Here is a 14,649-nt window from a genome sequence, read left to right on the forward strand (position 1 = left end):
CACAAAAATTCATGTCCATGGTTCTTATAGTCTTTGGAAAAATATTTAAAAATCCTCGGCTAAAGCTCTTATAGTCCTTGCAAATATTATAAAAATCCACGCTTATTGCTTTGATAATTTTTGGATAAAAATATTTTAAAAATGCATGCTTCTGACAGTGGTAGTTCTTGGAAAAAATCTTTTCAAATCCATGAGCTTGGCTCTAATAGTCCTTGAAAAAAATTCTTTTAAAATCAATGTGTCATTCCACGGTTTTTTTTTTAATCCATCCAATTGCTATGATAATCCATCGACATGTTTTTTTTTTCAAAATCCACCCCTATAGATCGGATAGTCCTTGGACCAAATTCTTTTAAAAATTCACGCCTATAGCTCTGATAACTCTTTTAGAAAATTGCTTTAAAAACAAAAAATGCGAATTTCCAAATTGCCTATAAAATTTAAGATTTTCCATGAAAGCGGAATAACAAATTGAGAATTTGGAAACAAATAATAATGGGTATGAAACATATTTCTTTGTGACACCTTATACAACAAAATCCTTTCAATGACAGATAACATCTCCTTCTTTTAATAGCTTACCCATTAGTCCCCATTTCATATGAAGAAGACAATCCGCTCCATACATCAGAAATATGGAATCCACCTTTACCGTTTTTATGATTACCATCATTTATTTGTATTGTTGTTATTGTAGCTGTCGTGACATATGATTCGTGAAATTTTCCATCATTAACATGATAATAGCGAAGAAAAATTCCGTTGTTGGGGGTAAGGGGAGGAGATGCTTTTATTGAACCACAACAGTAGAAAATTAAACCGAAATATATTCGTTAAAGGAAATTGGGGAAACACGTTAAACCATAACAACAATGTGTGTGTGATAAGGGAGGTGAGGTAGGATAAACAATGTAGACAATGTTATTTGAATTTTCCATACCTATGTTTTTTTGGCTATGCCAAATAGGCATATCAAATCATTCATTGACAAAGTTGTTAATGGTAATTTGTCTTTTCCAAGAAAAAACACTTCCCGTCACGCCTTACACAGTAACAATATATTCAAATAGAATATTTTGTGATTGGGGATTGTTTGGTGTTTTGATGTCACATTCAGTTTTTTCGTGGAAAATAAATAATACTGTTGTCTACACTTTTTTAAATCTTAAAATTTAGATCAATACTTAAATACAAATATTTAATAAAAAACATTATGTAAAAATCCCCGCCTAAAGGTGATTGTCCTTGGAAAAAATTATTTAAAAAATCCACGCCTATAGCTCTGATAGTCCTTGGAAAAAATTATTTAAAAAATCCACGCCTATGCCTCTGATAGTCCATGGAAAAATTATTTAAAAATCCACGCCTATGGTCCTTGGAAAAAAATATTTTAAAGATCAAAGATTATTTAAAAAAATCCACGCCAATGGTCCTTGGAACAAATTATTTAAAAAAATCCATGTCTATGGTCCTTGGAAAAAATTATTTAAAAAAATCCATGTCTGGAAAAAAAATTATTTAAAAAATCCTAAGGTCCATGGAAAAATTATAAAAAATCACACATGGTCCTTGGAAAAAATTATTTAAAAAAATCCATGTCTATGGTCCTTGGAAAAAATTATTTAAAAAAATCCATGTCTATGGTCCTTGGAAAAAATTATTTAAAAAAATCCACGCCTAGTTGGTCCTTGGAAAATATTATTTAATAAATACACGCCTTAGTTGGTCCTTGGAAAAAATTATTTAAAAAAATCCACGCCTATGGCTCTGATAGTCCTTGGAAAAAATTATTTAAAAAAATCCACGCCTATGGCTCTGATAGTCCTTGGAAAAAATTATTTAAAAAATCCACGCCTATGGCTCTGATAGTCCTTGGAAAAATTTATTTAAAAAATCCACGCCTATGGCCCTGATAGTCCTTGAAAAAATTCTTTTAAAAATCCACGCCTATGGCTCTGATAGTCCTTGGAAAAAAATATTTTAAAAATCCACGCCTATGGTCCTTGGAAAAATTATTTAAAAACCCACGCCTATGGTCCTTGGAAAAATTATTTAAAAATCCACGCCTATGGCTCTGGTAGTCCTTGGAAAAAATTATTTAAAAAATCCACGCCTATGGCTCTGGTAGTCCTTGGAAAAAATTATTTAAAAAATCCACGCCTAAGGTCTGATAGTTCTTGAAAAAAAAAATATATATATATATATATATAAAAAATCCACGCCTAAGGTCTGATAGTTCTTGAAAAAAAAATATATATATATTTAAAAAATCCACGCCTATGGCTCTGATAGTCCTTGTATAACTCATGCTTCATGTCAGCATTGACAGTTAACTGTTCCGCATAAACAGGATATTGGTAATTGGTGTGTCATTTCCATTACGACATGTTGACATCCTTCTTCATTGATATGCAGTATAGAAAATAAGACAAATTTGTTTTAGAAAATAAAACATATGTGCATACAAACGTATATTAAAGGTTTGGAATGAATAATATTGCCAATCCTTTTTTGGGGATGGAATAAAAAATGTTCTTGAATATATCTGGAAATTTTCGAATATTCCTTGAAAACTACACGCTTTTAAAGGCTATTTAAAACATTCTTTAAAAAAATCCACGCCATTGGAAGTCCTTGAAAAATATTCTTTAGGAAGTCCTTGAAAAATATTCTTTAGGAAGTCCTTGAAAAATATTCTTTACAAAATCCACGCCTTCGGTGGCCTTAGAAAACTAGTCTTGAAAAAAATCCACCCCTATTGTAGAGTGTGAAAAATTATTCTTTAAAGAATCCACGCTTATTTGAGAGGCTTGAAAAATTATTATTCAAAAAATCCACGCCTATTTTAGAGGCTTGAAAAAATATTCTTTAACTAGCCACGCTTATTAATGGTCCTCCAAAGAATATTCTTCTCAAAATCCACGCCTCTCTGGGGCGCTTGATAAATATTCGTTAGATAAACCACGCGCTCATTCTGGGTACTTGAAATAATATTCTTTAAAAAATCCACGCCTCTTTATGGACCTCGAAAAAATTATGGTTCTTAAAAAATCTACACTTTTCATGGTTATCTCCATCCATTCTTTCATCGCTAATTGCTGTTATGTTAAATAATTTTATGTCAAATTAAAATTCCTTGAATACCTGGAAACAAATTGACAAATATTACCTTTTAACCAAGAAAACAAACATGTCAATTTTCATTTCAAATCAAGGTCTTCAAAATAAACAAAGCAAAGCTGGCAGTCGCATTACAACTCAACAACTTTCGTTGATTAATGGCTTTCTGGCAACCTCAAATTTTCACAAAAATTTTACACAATTAAATGTCAATGAAGATGACGGTGAAGATGACATTTAGGTTGATATGTGGTGTGTGCGTGTGTGTTACATCAATTCACAAATTCTCAGATGGATATGCTTCACATCCATTCGCGTACCTCAAACATTTCATCACGGTGGCCTGCTTCTTCGAAGCGCGGTTGGTTGACTGTGTTTAGATAAAGTGGCTAAGATTGCTCACTTGTCGTTGTTAGGTGGAATTTTAAAACTCACATGCATGTGTGTGTGAGTGAGTGACTGTGTGTGTTTCATAAGGACAATTCAACGTGAAAACCCAAAAACAACATTGACTACTATTTAGCCAACAACAAGCCTTGTTAATGCCTGACACACCTGTTCCACATACACACACTTATTCACTCGCACACACATACATATGTTTGTTGAGGATCCATTCATCTTCGCTTTATTGCTTGATTTCACATATGTGCCCACCACACCCACCATTCCGACTCCTTGGAGTGCCACTTAAAATGTTACCAAGAGTAACAATTGGTCGATTTATGTTAAGTGACTGACGGTGGTTGTTGACTTTCATCGGATTCGGGTTTTGTACATTTGAAAGGTAAATCGCATTGTAAATTTTATAAAAGTCCCAGCAGGAGTAGAACAGAGGGGGTGAACTGTGAAATTTGTAATTTCATGTCGTCGACAATAATTTGCAATTAGGCAGTAGAGTATTTATTTAATATCGTCATGTGTGGTTGTCAAAGAACATCTAAGGAATTTTATTAAATACTATTGAGAGCGGTAGTAATAATTGTACAAATAATTTTGGAAAATTTTAATAAAATTCTGAATTAATGAATACTGATTAAAAAAAGAAATATTTTTTTAAGGAATATGTTTAAAAGTTTTAAAAATAATTTTTAATTTGTCAAATAATTTTCTCCAAGGACTATCAGGTCTATAGGCGTGGATTTTTAAAATATTTTTTTCCAAGGACTATCGGGTCTATATGCGTGAATTTTTAAAATATTTTTTTCAAAGGACTATCAGTTCTATAGGCGTGGATTTTTAAAATAATTTTTTCCAAAGACTATCAGGTCTATAGGCGTGGATTTTTAAAATAATTTTTTCCAAGGACTATCAGGTCTATAGGCGTGGATTTTTAAAATAATTTTTTCCAAGGACTATCAGGTCTATAGGCGTGGATTTTTAAAATAAATTTCTCCAAGGACTCGCAAGTCTATAGGCGTGGATTTTTAAAATAAATTTCTCCAAGGACTCGCAAGTCTATAGGCGTGGATTTTTAAAATAAATTTCTCCAAGGACTAGCAGGTCTATAGGCGTGGATTCAGGATCAGAGCTATGTCCTTTTGTCTTCTTTTCTTCGAAAAAGGACTTCATTCCATAAAATAGTGATGCAGGTGGGAGTTGCATCAACAAAACCTTGTCCATCACACCACTTATTTATCTGCAGCTTAAAAGTGTTTTCACTGCTATGTAAAGAGTTGCTTCGTTGTGTTGGAAGTATTCTCACTAAACGGTGTTACGACAAGTAGTTGAGGGCTATTAGAGGATTTATTTAGAGCAGACAGAAACAACAACATCAACAGCAGCTTTGAAACTACATTGAAAGGCTGTGCAACAACAATTAGAAGTGCAGTTATTTACCACTTCTACCACTAACACAAGGATAATAGTACTTGGAGACTTACTGCTGATCCACAGACAGTGGAACAATCTTGATAAGGAGTCGATTTTTTTTTTTTTTTTGAGGGAACAATTTCTCTTTCACTTGAGTTTTAAGTGTTCTTTAAAAACATATTTTTAAATAAAGGATCTTTATTTCAAAATTACTCAAAAAATAACTCACTGTTGCAATGCCTTTAATAACGGTAATTTAGCTGAAGTTCTACACTAAACAATGAAATCAATCCCACAGATAGCAAGGACAAAGAAGCAAACAATTTGTTTTCCAAAGGCTTAAGTAACATCATGACATGCAGTCGGTCATAGAATTTTTCTAAAGCGACAATTGTTGCTGCAAAACAATATTTCAATGGATGCAAGGTGAAAGTAATCTCACATAAAAGAGGAAGGTAATTTAGCATATATACGAAGCGAGAATGCAAATATTTAAAACTATTTTCTAAAGGGGAGGCTTAATTTATATATGGTTCTTTTTCAGAATGAAATCTAAATTTTTAAAATCCTAGTTTCAATTTTATGAATCCTTGCTTCTTGCAAGTCTTCTCCAAAAATGTCCTTTAAATAATTTATCCAATACGAAAGAAATATTTGTTAAAAAGCTACGCCTGTCTGGGTCCCAAGAAAAATTAATCTCTAAAACATTTAAGGGGACCCCCCCCCATTCTCGGGGTCAAAATTTTTGTTGATATAATTCGAATGTACACTGATTAAAGAATGTCTCTACAAAATTTCAAGTGAAAATCTCAAGAACTGTTGAAGATATATCCGATTTAGTGTGTCAGCATCAAGTGACGGCTAAAGGGTTTCTCAAACTTTAAACGCGTTTTTCTCTAAACATTTTTTTGCGAATGGCGGGCACGATAACTCAAAAACTAATAATCCAATCGGTTCCAAATTTTGCATCGTTTCTCTGGGAGTGTATAGCTCTCGTATGAACTAGGATAAAGCCAATCGGTGAAGATCTTCCTTATTTTTTAATTTGGTTTTTGGTCAAAAATCGGCGATTTTCCAAAAATATTTTTTCAAAGGTCCACCATTTTGTTAATTTTAGAGCGAAGTCAATAATCCTAGTTCATACGAGAGCCAGACATGTACTCTTTCTAACACCGTTGGAATTTTCGGATTCCGATGTTCCATGTTATCATGCCCGCCATCAAAAATAAGGACTTTTCTTTAATTACAAAAAACAACAACAAAACAATAACAAAAATTGTTTGTAAATTATTTTTCTTCTTTTTTAAATCTTCAATTATATATGTGCAAAGTTACAAACCTTAACAAGCATTGGTATTGATTTACCAGCCCATTGAAAATCTTAAAAAATTCAAATCGAGAATGGGGTGGGGGGGGGTTCCCTTAAACCTGCCTGGGCCCCAAGAAATAATAATATTTACAAAATCTTAAAATATCTACGCCGGTTTTAGTCCTTGAAAAAATATTGTTTACAAAATCTACCCCTGTCTTAGTCATTGAAAAATATTCTTTACAAAATCTACGCCCATTTTAGCCCTTGAAAATATATTCTTTAAAAATCCTTACTTTTGTTGGACCCGTGAAAATATTCTTTATAAAGTCCACACCTTTCAATTACTTACTTACGTACTTAGCTGGCCTGTGACAGAACTTTCGTTCCATAAGCAGCCGAATTCATGTCTCGTTTCATGACAGCTATAATACAGGGCGTAATCATCTGATTTACTTACACCAGTCCCTTTCCATCGCATTTCCTGTAAGGTAATAATATCGGCTTTGTACTTCTTGAGTAGATCCGCCAAAGCGACTGTTATGTACAACGTGCGCACATTCCAAGCAAATTCGCAGATCGTGGTCCTTTATACGTTTGCGGGGGTCGTCAACATTAGGGGGGTTTGGTTTTCTTGGTTTTCTTTTTCTTTGCTTTTTCATGGTAGGTTGGGTTTTCCGAGAGTGGACAACTAACCCGACGCCTCAACCCATTTTTTATAGTTCTTATGGGTGTAATCGCGGCACATATTAGCTCACTATTTCATCGGGTGATGAAAATAGCTGTACCAGGTGACACCGCGGGGAGGTCTGAGATGAAAGAGGGATCAAGATAAGCCTGGACTTCGCCATGTTAAAGCCAATCAGAGCCGTTGGTTGGTATCTATCCTTTTGATTGTCCTTGAAAAATCCACGCCGTATGATGTCCTTGAAAAATCCACCCCCATTGATGTCCATGAAAAATCCACGCCTTTTGATGTCCTTGAAAAATCCACGCCTATTGATGTCTCTGAAAAATCCATGCCTATTGATGTCATTGAAAAATCCACTCCTATTGATGTCCTTGAAAAATCCACGCCTATTAATGTCCTTGAAAAATCCACGCCTATTGATGTCCTTGAAAAATCCACGCCCATTAATGTCCTTGAAAAACATTCTTTAAAAAATCCAAGCCTATTGATGTCCTTGAAAAATATTCTTTAAAAAATCTACGCCTATTGACGGTCCTTGAAAAATATTCTTAAAAAATGTACACCTATTGATGGGCCTTGAAAAATATTCTTAGAAAATGGTCGTCCTTGAAAAATATTCCTTAATAAACCCACGCCTATTGATGACCTTTGAAAAATATTTTTTAAAAAATACAAAAACACTATTATCGATTATCCCTGACAAATATTCTTTAAAAAATCAAATTTGACATACATATGTGTTTATTTGTCATCTTACGCCATAAAAGGAACATGATAAAGTTATTTTTCTTATTTCCGTTATTGACATACGAATATCTACTCTTTGGAATCAAAATCGAAAAATCCTTGCTACTCCTTGTAACTTTATGTTTGTTGTTGTTTATTTACTCCACATCTACATATATCTTTTTTCATTTGAAGTTATGCTATTTCCTGTTTATTTGAAGTTTATGACACAATCTGAACACTTTTCCCTCATCTTCTTCTTCTCTTTTGCAGCATTGTAACCTCATCGAAATCCTTTATGAAGGCAAGCTCAAGACAAGATTTCATCAAATTGCCACTGCAACAAGTGAAGAAAATCGATAGATGGGATTCATTGCGTGGTTCAACATCCGATACCTTTACCGAAGAGAATTTTGGACCGTTATCGAATGTGAGGTAAGTAAAAAGGAAGCAAATGCAATGAAATCATATTGATATGAAATAAATATAATAAAACGGAAAAAGTCATGTTCGCATGATTTTTAAAGGATACTTGTGTTTTATTTGCAGTTGAAATAGGAGGGATATATCAGAATGGATATAGTGATATTTGGAGAAATATAGTTGCTTTATTTTTTTGTTGCCTTTTTTTATATATGTGCTTCTTGTATTTATTTGCACTTTTTGTGACCTATGACTGGGAGAACAGATTTACTTTGGTGTTTTCACAAAGGCTTTAACAAAATGGGGAGAAAATGATTGTTTTATGTGGGATCAAGGATCTTGATATATATCTAATAAAAAATAAGAGCTAGACATTGATAATCAACTTTACCTTTTGTCATAATCAAAAAAAAATCTGAAAGGTAGTTTAAAACAAAACAATTTGTCCTTTGTGAGCATTCAAATATCTCTTCGTATTCAAAAGTTATGAGCAATCCAATTTTATATTCATATCCTCTAGTTTTTGCAACCCTGGCAATAACACATCGTAAGCGCCATCTGTAGAGCAAGTGGTAAATTTAAAGGTTTTTTTACCCATAACTTTGAAACCCCTTAAGATTTAGAAAGTAATTAGGTGTCACAGGAATTGTGAGAAAGTTGGCTTCTTTACGGGACAAAGGGTCACAAATGGGTAAATAGTTTATTTTACATTTTACACTATTTTTGGGCGGGACAATATATAATTTAAATATTAGAATTAAAGAGGGAGTTTGTATAGATATCTTCCCGATCATTATTTATAATTTAGAGCGGTGGCTTAGTGGCTAGACGAAATGTACTCAAAATGTTTTTTCAGAAGCCAGAAGAGGAGTGGATTTATTAAAAATAACTTTTGCAGAAGCCAGAAGAGGTGTGGATTTTTTTCAGAAACTTAAAAAGGTCTGGCTTTATTAGCAATATTTTTTTCACAAGCCAGAAGAGGCCTGGTTTTATTAAGTATAATATTTTCAGAAGATAGAAGAGGTGTTGATTTATTCAAAATAATTTTTCCTTGGACCAGAAGAGGCGTGGATTTATTCAAAATATTTTTTTGTCAATACCTAAAATAGGCGTGGATTTATTCACAATAATTTCTTTCAGAAGCTAAAATAGGCGTGGATTTATTCACAAAAAAATTTTTCAGGTCCTAAAATAGGCGTGGATTTATTCAATATAATTTTTTGTCAGGACCTAAAAAAGGCCTGGATTTATTTAAAATATTTTTTTTCTGGACCTAAAATAGGCGTGGATTTATTCCAAAATAATTTTTTGTCGGGACCTAAAATAGGCGTGGATTTATTCAAAATAATTTTTTGTCGGGACCTAAAATAGGCGTGGATTTATTCAAAATAATTTTTTGTCGGGACCTAAAATAGGCGTGGATTTATTCAAAATAATTTTTTGTCGGGACCTAAAATAGGCGTGGATTTATTCAAAATAATTTTTTGTCGGGACCTAAAATAGGCGTGGATTTATTCAAAATAATTTTTTGTCGGGACCTAAAATAGGCGTGGATTTATTCAAAATAATTTTTTGTCGGGACCTAAAATAGGCGTGGATTTATTCAAAATAATTTTTTGTCGGGACCTAAAATAGGCGTGGATTTATTCAAAATAATTTTTTGTCGGGACCTAAAATAGGCGTGGATTTATTCAAAATAATTTTTTGTCGGGACCTAAAATAGGCGTGGATTTATTCAAAATAATTTTTTGTCGGGACCTAAAATAGGCGTGGATTTATTCAAAATAATTTTTGTCGGGACCTAAAATAGGCGTGGATTTATTAAAAATAATTTTTTTCAGGACCTAAAATAGGCGTGGATTTATTAAAAATATTTTTTTTCAGGACCTAAAATAGTCGTGGATTTATTCAAAATAATTTTTTTAGGAACTAAAATAAGCGTGGATTTATTCAAAATAATTTTTTTTTCAGGACTTAAAATAGTCTTGGATTTATTCAAAATATTTTTTTTGTCAGGACGTAAAATAAGCGTGGATTTATTCAAAATATTTTTTTGTCAGGACGTAAAATAAGCGTGGATTTATTCAAAATATTTTTTTTTTGTCAGGACGTAAAATAAGCGTGGATTTATTTAAACTATTTTTTTGAGGAGCTAGAGAAGACGTGTTCAATTATTATTTGTGGTGGCTGCACAGCCTACCCAAATCGACTATACTGCTTTGTTTACATTTATGAAAAATATTAGCCGATATTTTAAATATCTTTCAACATTCACATAATGCTAATTTTCTCTTATATAACATAAATTTATATATGCATTTCTAATATGGAATAACACTTTAGATCTCCCTCGAACCATTGCTGCAAAATTTATCAAAATCGGTTAATTATTCGCTGAGTTATTTGCATTTGAATTCAACGATGGTCCGAAATATCCCTGCTGTCCGGTGCTGGGCGCCTATTACCTGAAAATGAAAAATGCACCAAAAATTGATTTTTAAAAACGGGTCATTTTTCGTTCATGATGGCTGTTGTTTTGTAAAGGAAATTAATTAAAGCATACTTTTAGGTCAATGACAGTCTATATGTATGCAAACCGATTATTAGTTGATTGTTTTAAACACAAATCGAATGTAAATATAACTTTACATGCAAAGTACAAAAGTTGGTTGGAGACGTCTGTGTGATACCCTACACCATTTTGGGAATATATAAACAAGAGAGAGATGTTCCTACGATTGTTATTTTAACCCCTGCAGTAATGTTTATTTATATCGATTAAACCCGTCCTCAACAAATTGTACTTTTTTCTAATATTTTTGGTTGTATGTGTACTATATCCTGTCGATTGCCCAGCCGTAACATCTTTGAGGGTTCTGCCCCCATTGACAGATATCGGAAGATGTTAAATATGTGATCTATACTTACATATATACGAACCGAATTCAATCAATCCATACAACTGTCATTCGGCAATCAATGTTAAATTTCCTGTCAATCTGGCAGACATAGGGCCTTTGGTGTACCACAGCTAAGTAATCGGACAAAATATATATGAGAGCTATATATAAATCCTGATTGATTTATAGCATATTTGTCACAGGCTATTCGATATGCTCTGCAGCACTTAGTTGTCTTCCATTGACTGTAACTTTTTAACAAATTGCTCGATTAACACAAATTAGGTGTCATATTGAAGGGCAAATATTTGTCTTTGTTATAGAATCGGCAAAATGCATTTCAGGTTATTATTTCATATTGTAACTTTCTAACTCATTTTTTCACAAACAACATTACATATATATGAAAACTGTAAATAGATCTCAAAATTGCCAGACTTCTTAGCTTTCATATGACACCAAATTTATTCAAATATCGCCAGTAGTTCAAAAGTTATGGCCTGGAGTCATCAAATTTTCATTTTCGCCATTTCATGCTACTGCATCAATAGATGGCGCTGCGGTCGCAAACGTGTCAGGTCGTTACGGAAAATTAAGGTAATAGTAAAATTGAAATAACTTTTGAATGGATTGTGCGATTTGGATAATTTAAACGGTTGTGTGGAGCTTAAAACACACCGCTTATATGTCTACAAAAACAAACTTTAGATATCGATCACTATTTGGTAAATAATGCTACCAAATAATGGCAAGGCTTAATAGGAAGATTTCTATGAGAGTTATTTAAACAATATAGGTGTTTATAAATAGGGGACTTTTTAAACTGTACATAACCGTTTAAATTTTCTGAATATTACAATCCATAAAATATTATTTCAATTTGAACTAAACCTTGATTTTCACAAACCATTTCAAATTTTTTGAAGATTTGAAGTGGTTTTGGAATTGCTGGACTTCTTAGTTTTCATATGACACCAAATTTATTCGAATACCCCCAGTAGTTCAAAAGTTATGGCACAAAACCTGGAGTCACAAAATTTTCATTTTCGCCATTTCAATCTACTGCACCAATAGATGGCGCTGCGGTCGCAAAAGTGTCAGGTCGTTACGGAAAATCAAGGTAATAGTAAAATTGAAATAACTTTTGAATGGATTGTGCGATTTGGTTAATTTAAACGATTATGTGCAGCTTAAAACTCACCAATTATCTGAGTGCTAAAACATATTTGAAATGTCGATCATAACTGGGTGAAAAGTACCAGAAAATAATGTGAAGCGTTAATAGAGAACTTTCTATGCGATTTGTTCTAACGAAATAATTACGTATGTATGGAGGATTAAAGCTGTACATGGCCGTTTAAATTATAAAAATCGCACAATCCGTTCAAAAGTTATTTCAATTTTACCATAACCTTGATTTTCCCTAACGACCTGACACTTTTGCGACCGCAGCGCCATCTATTGGTGCAGTAGATTGAAATGGCAAAAATGAAAAATTTGAGGCCATGGGTTTTCTGCCATAACTTTTGAACTACTGGCGGTATTCGAATAAAATTGGTGTCATACGAAAGCTGAGAATTCTGTCTTTTTCGGAATCTATTCGTATATATACAAAACTTTAAATGTTGTATGAAAATTAGGGTTTTGTTAATATTGAAATAAATTTTGAACGGTTGGTAATATTTGGAGAATGCAAACGATTGTGAGCAGCTTAAAGGGTTCCCTATTAATGAACCCTTATTTCCTCCAAACAACTCGCACAGAAAGTTATCTAATAAGGCTTGAGTTTATTTTGTTGCACTATTTACCAAATAGTGATCGATCTCTTAAATTTGTTTTACTACACATATAACCGGTATGTTTTCAGCTACACATAACCGTTTAATTTATTCAAATATCACAATTCGTTCAAAAGTTATATCAAATTTACCATTACCTTAATTTTCCATAACGACCTGACACTTCTGCGACCGCAGCGCCATCTATTGATGCAGTAGCATGAAATGGCGAAAATGAAAATTTGATGACTCCAGGTTTTTCTGCCATAACTTTTGAACTACTGGCGGTATTTTAATAAAATTTGTGTCATACGAAAGCCAAGATGTCTGGCTATTTCGAGATCTATTCATAATTTCATAAATATGAAATGTCGTATGTGAACAATGAGTTTGAAAGTAATATTACGAAATTATCACCTGAAATAAGTTTTCGAAAATTAGTTTACCGATTCTATAACAAAGGCGAGTATTAGCCTTTCAATATGACACCTAATTTGTGTTAATCGAGTAATTTATTAAAAAGTTACAGCCAGTGCTGCAGAGCATAACGAATGGCCTGTGTCAAATTTGCTTTAAATCGGTCAAGATTTACACATATAGCTCTCATATATTTTTTTTGTCCGATTTATTAGATTTGATACATCGAAGATCCTATGTCTGCCAGATTGACAGGAAATTTAACATAGATTGCCGAATGACATTTGTATAGATTGATTGAATTCGGTTCGTATATATGTAAGTATAGATCACATATTTAATATCTTCCGATTTCTGTCAATGGTCCTTCTACCTCCAAAGATGGTCCTTCTGCTTCCAAAGATTGGCAATCGACAGGATATAGTACACATAAAACCAAAAATATTAGAAAGTACAATTTTTTGAGAACGTGTTTAATCGATATAAACATTACTGTGGGGGTCAAAATATGGATCGTAGGAACATCTTTTGTGTATATATATTCCAAAATGGTGTAGGGTATCATATATACTCGACTCCAATCAACTTTTCCACAGTGTATGTATGTAATGTTATATATTACATTAGATTTGTTCATAAAACCAATCACCTATTAAATTAATAATCGGATTACATACATATAGACTGTGATTGACCTAAAAGTATGCTTTAATTTTCTTTACAAAACAGCAGCCATCATGAACGAAAAATGACCCGTTTTTAAAAATCCATTTTTGTGTGGTTTTTCATTTTTGGGTAATAGGCGCCCAGCACCGGACAGCAGGGATATTTCGGAACATCGTTGAATTCAAATGCAAATAACTCAGCGACTACTTAACCGATTTTTATAAATTTTGCAGCAATGGTTAGGGGGAATTTTATAGTTTTATAAGAGAAAAATAGGATTATGTGAAAGTTCACAGATATTAAAATATCGATGAATTATACCCTCAGACGTAGAGGTAATAAATGTATATACACTGTGCTACAGTAAAAATGAGCCTTATAGAAATATTTTAGACAATTTGGAGTCGTTTTACAAAGGTCCGTTCGTCTGTCTGGCCGGCTGGTGTGTACGATAAATTTCTAAGGGAGTAACAGATTTCATTCAAACTCGTAATATTTTTTCCAAACTTTAATTATGTTCGAAGATAGGGAATATCGACCCATTCCTTCTGTTATCTCCCTCGCAAAATGGTCAACATTTTGCTGAATTTTGTTATATCATGTGAACGGACTATCCAATTTGAACCAAACTTTGCAAAACCTAATATTTGAATAATGCCTCTTTTATATATGAAGATGGGGGGATATCGTTCCACTCCCACTAGTACCTCGCCTACAAAGGGTAAAAATTCTAAAAACATGTCCATCTCATAATAAACGAACGGAATATCCATTTTCATCGAAAATTTACACATCTTCAAATATTTA

The 14,649-nt window shown here is 32.8% G+C and overlaps 1 protein-coding gene across 1 annotated transcript in view; it reads left to right on the plus strand.

Annotated features, from left to right (window-relative positions):
- The window catches only part of LOC133321867 (nitric oxide synthase), an 84,152-nt gene that overhangs the window by 55,899 nt on the left and 13,604 nt on the right, over positions 1-14,649 (plus strand). The window contains exon 10 of the mRNA XM_061530944.1: positions 7,932-8,093. Within this exon, the coding sequence (XP_061386928.1) occupies positions 7,932-8,093 (162 nt within the window). The remainder of the gene's footprint in view (positions 1-7,931; positions 8,094-14,649) is intronic.

This window comes from Musca vetustissima, unplaced genomic scaffold (assembly GCF_032173495.1).
Source record: "Musca vetustissima isolate MV318-11 ecotype Yass unplaced genomic scaffold, APGP_CSIRO_Mvet_v1 utg22312, whole genome shotgun sequence".
In the NCBI taxonomy this organism is placed as follows: Eukaryota; Metazoa; Arthropoda; class Insecta; order Diptera; family Muscidae; genus Musca; species Musca vetustissima.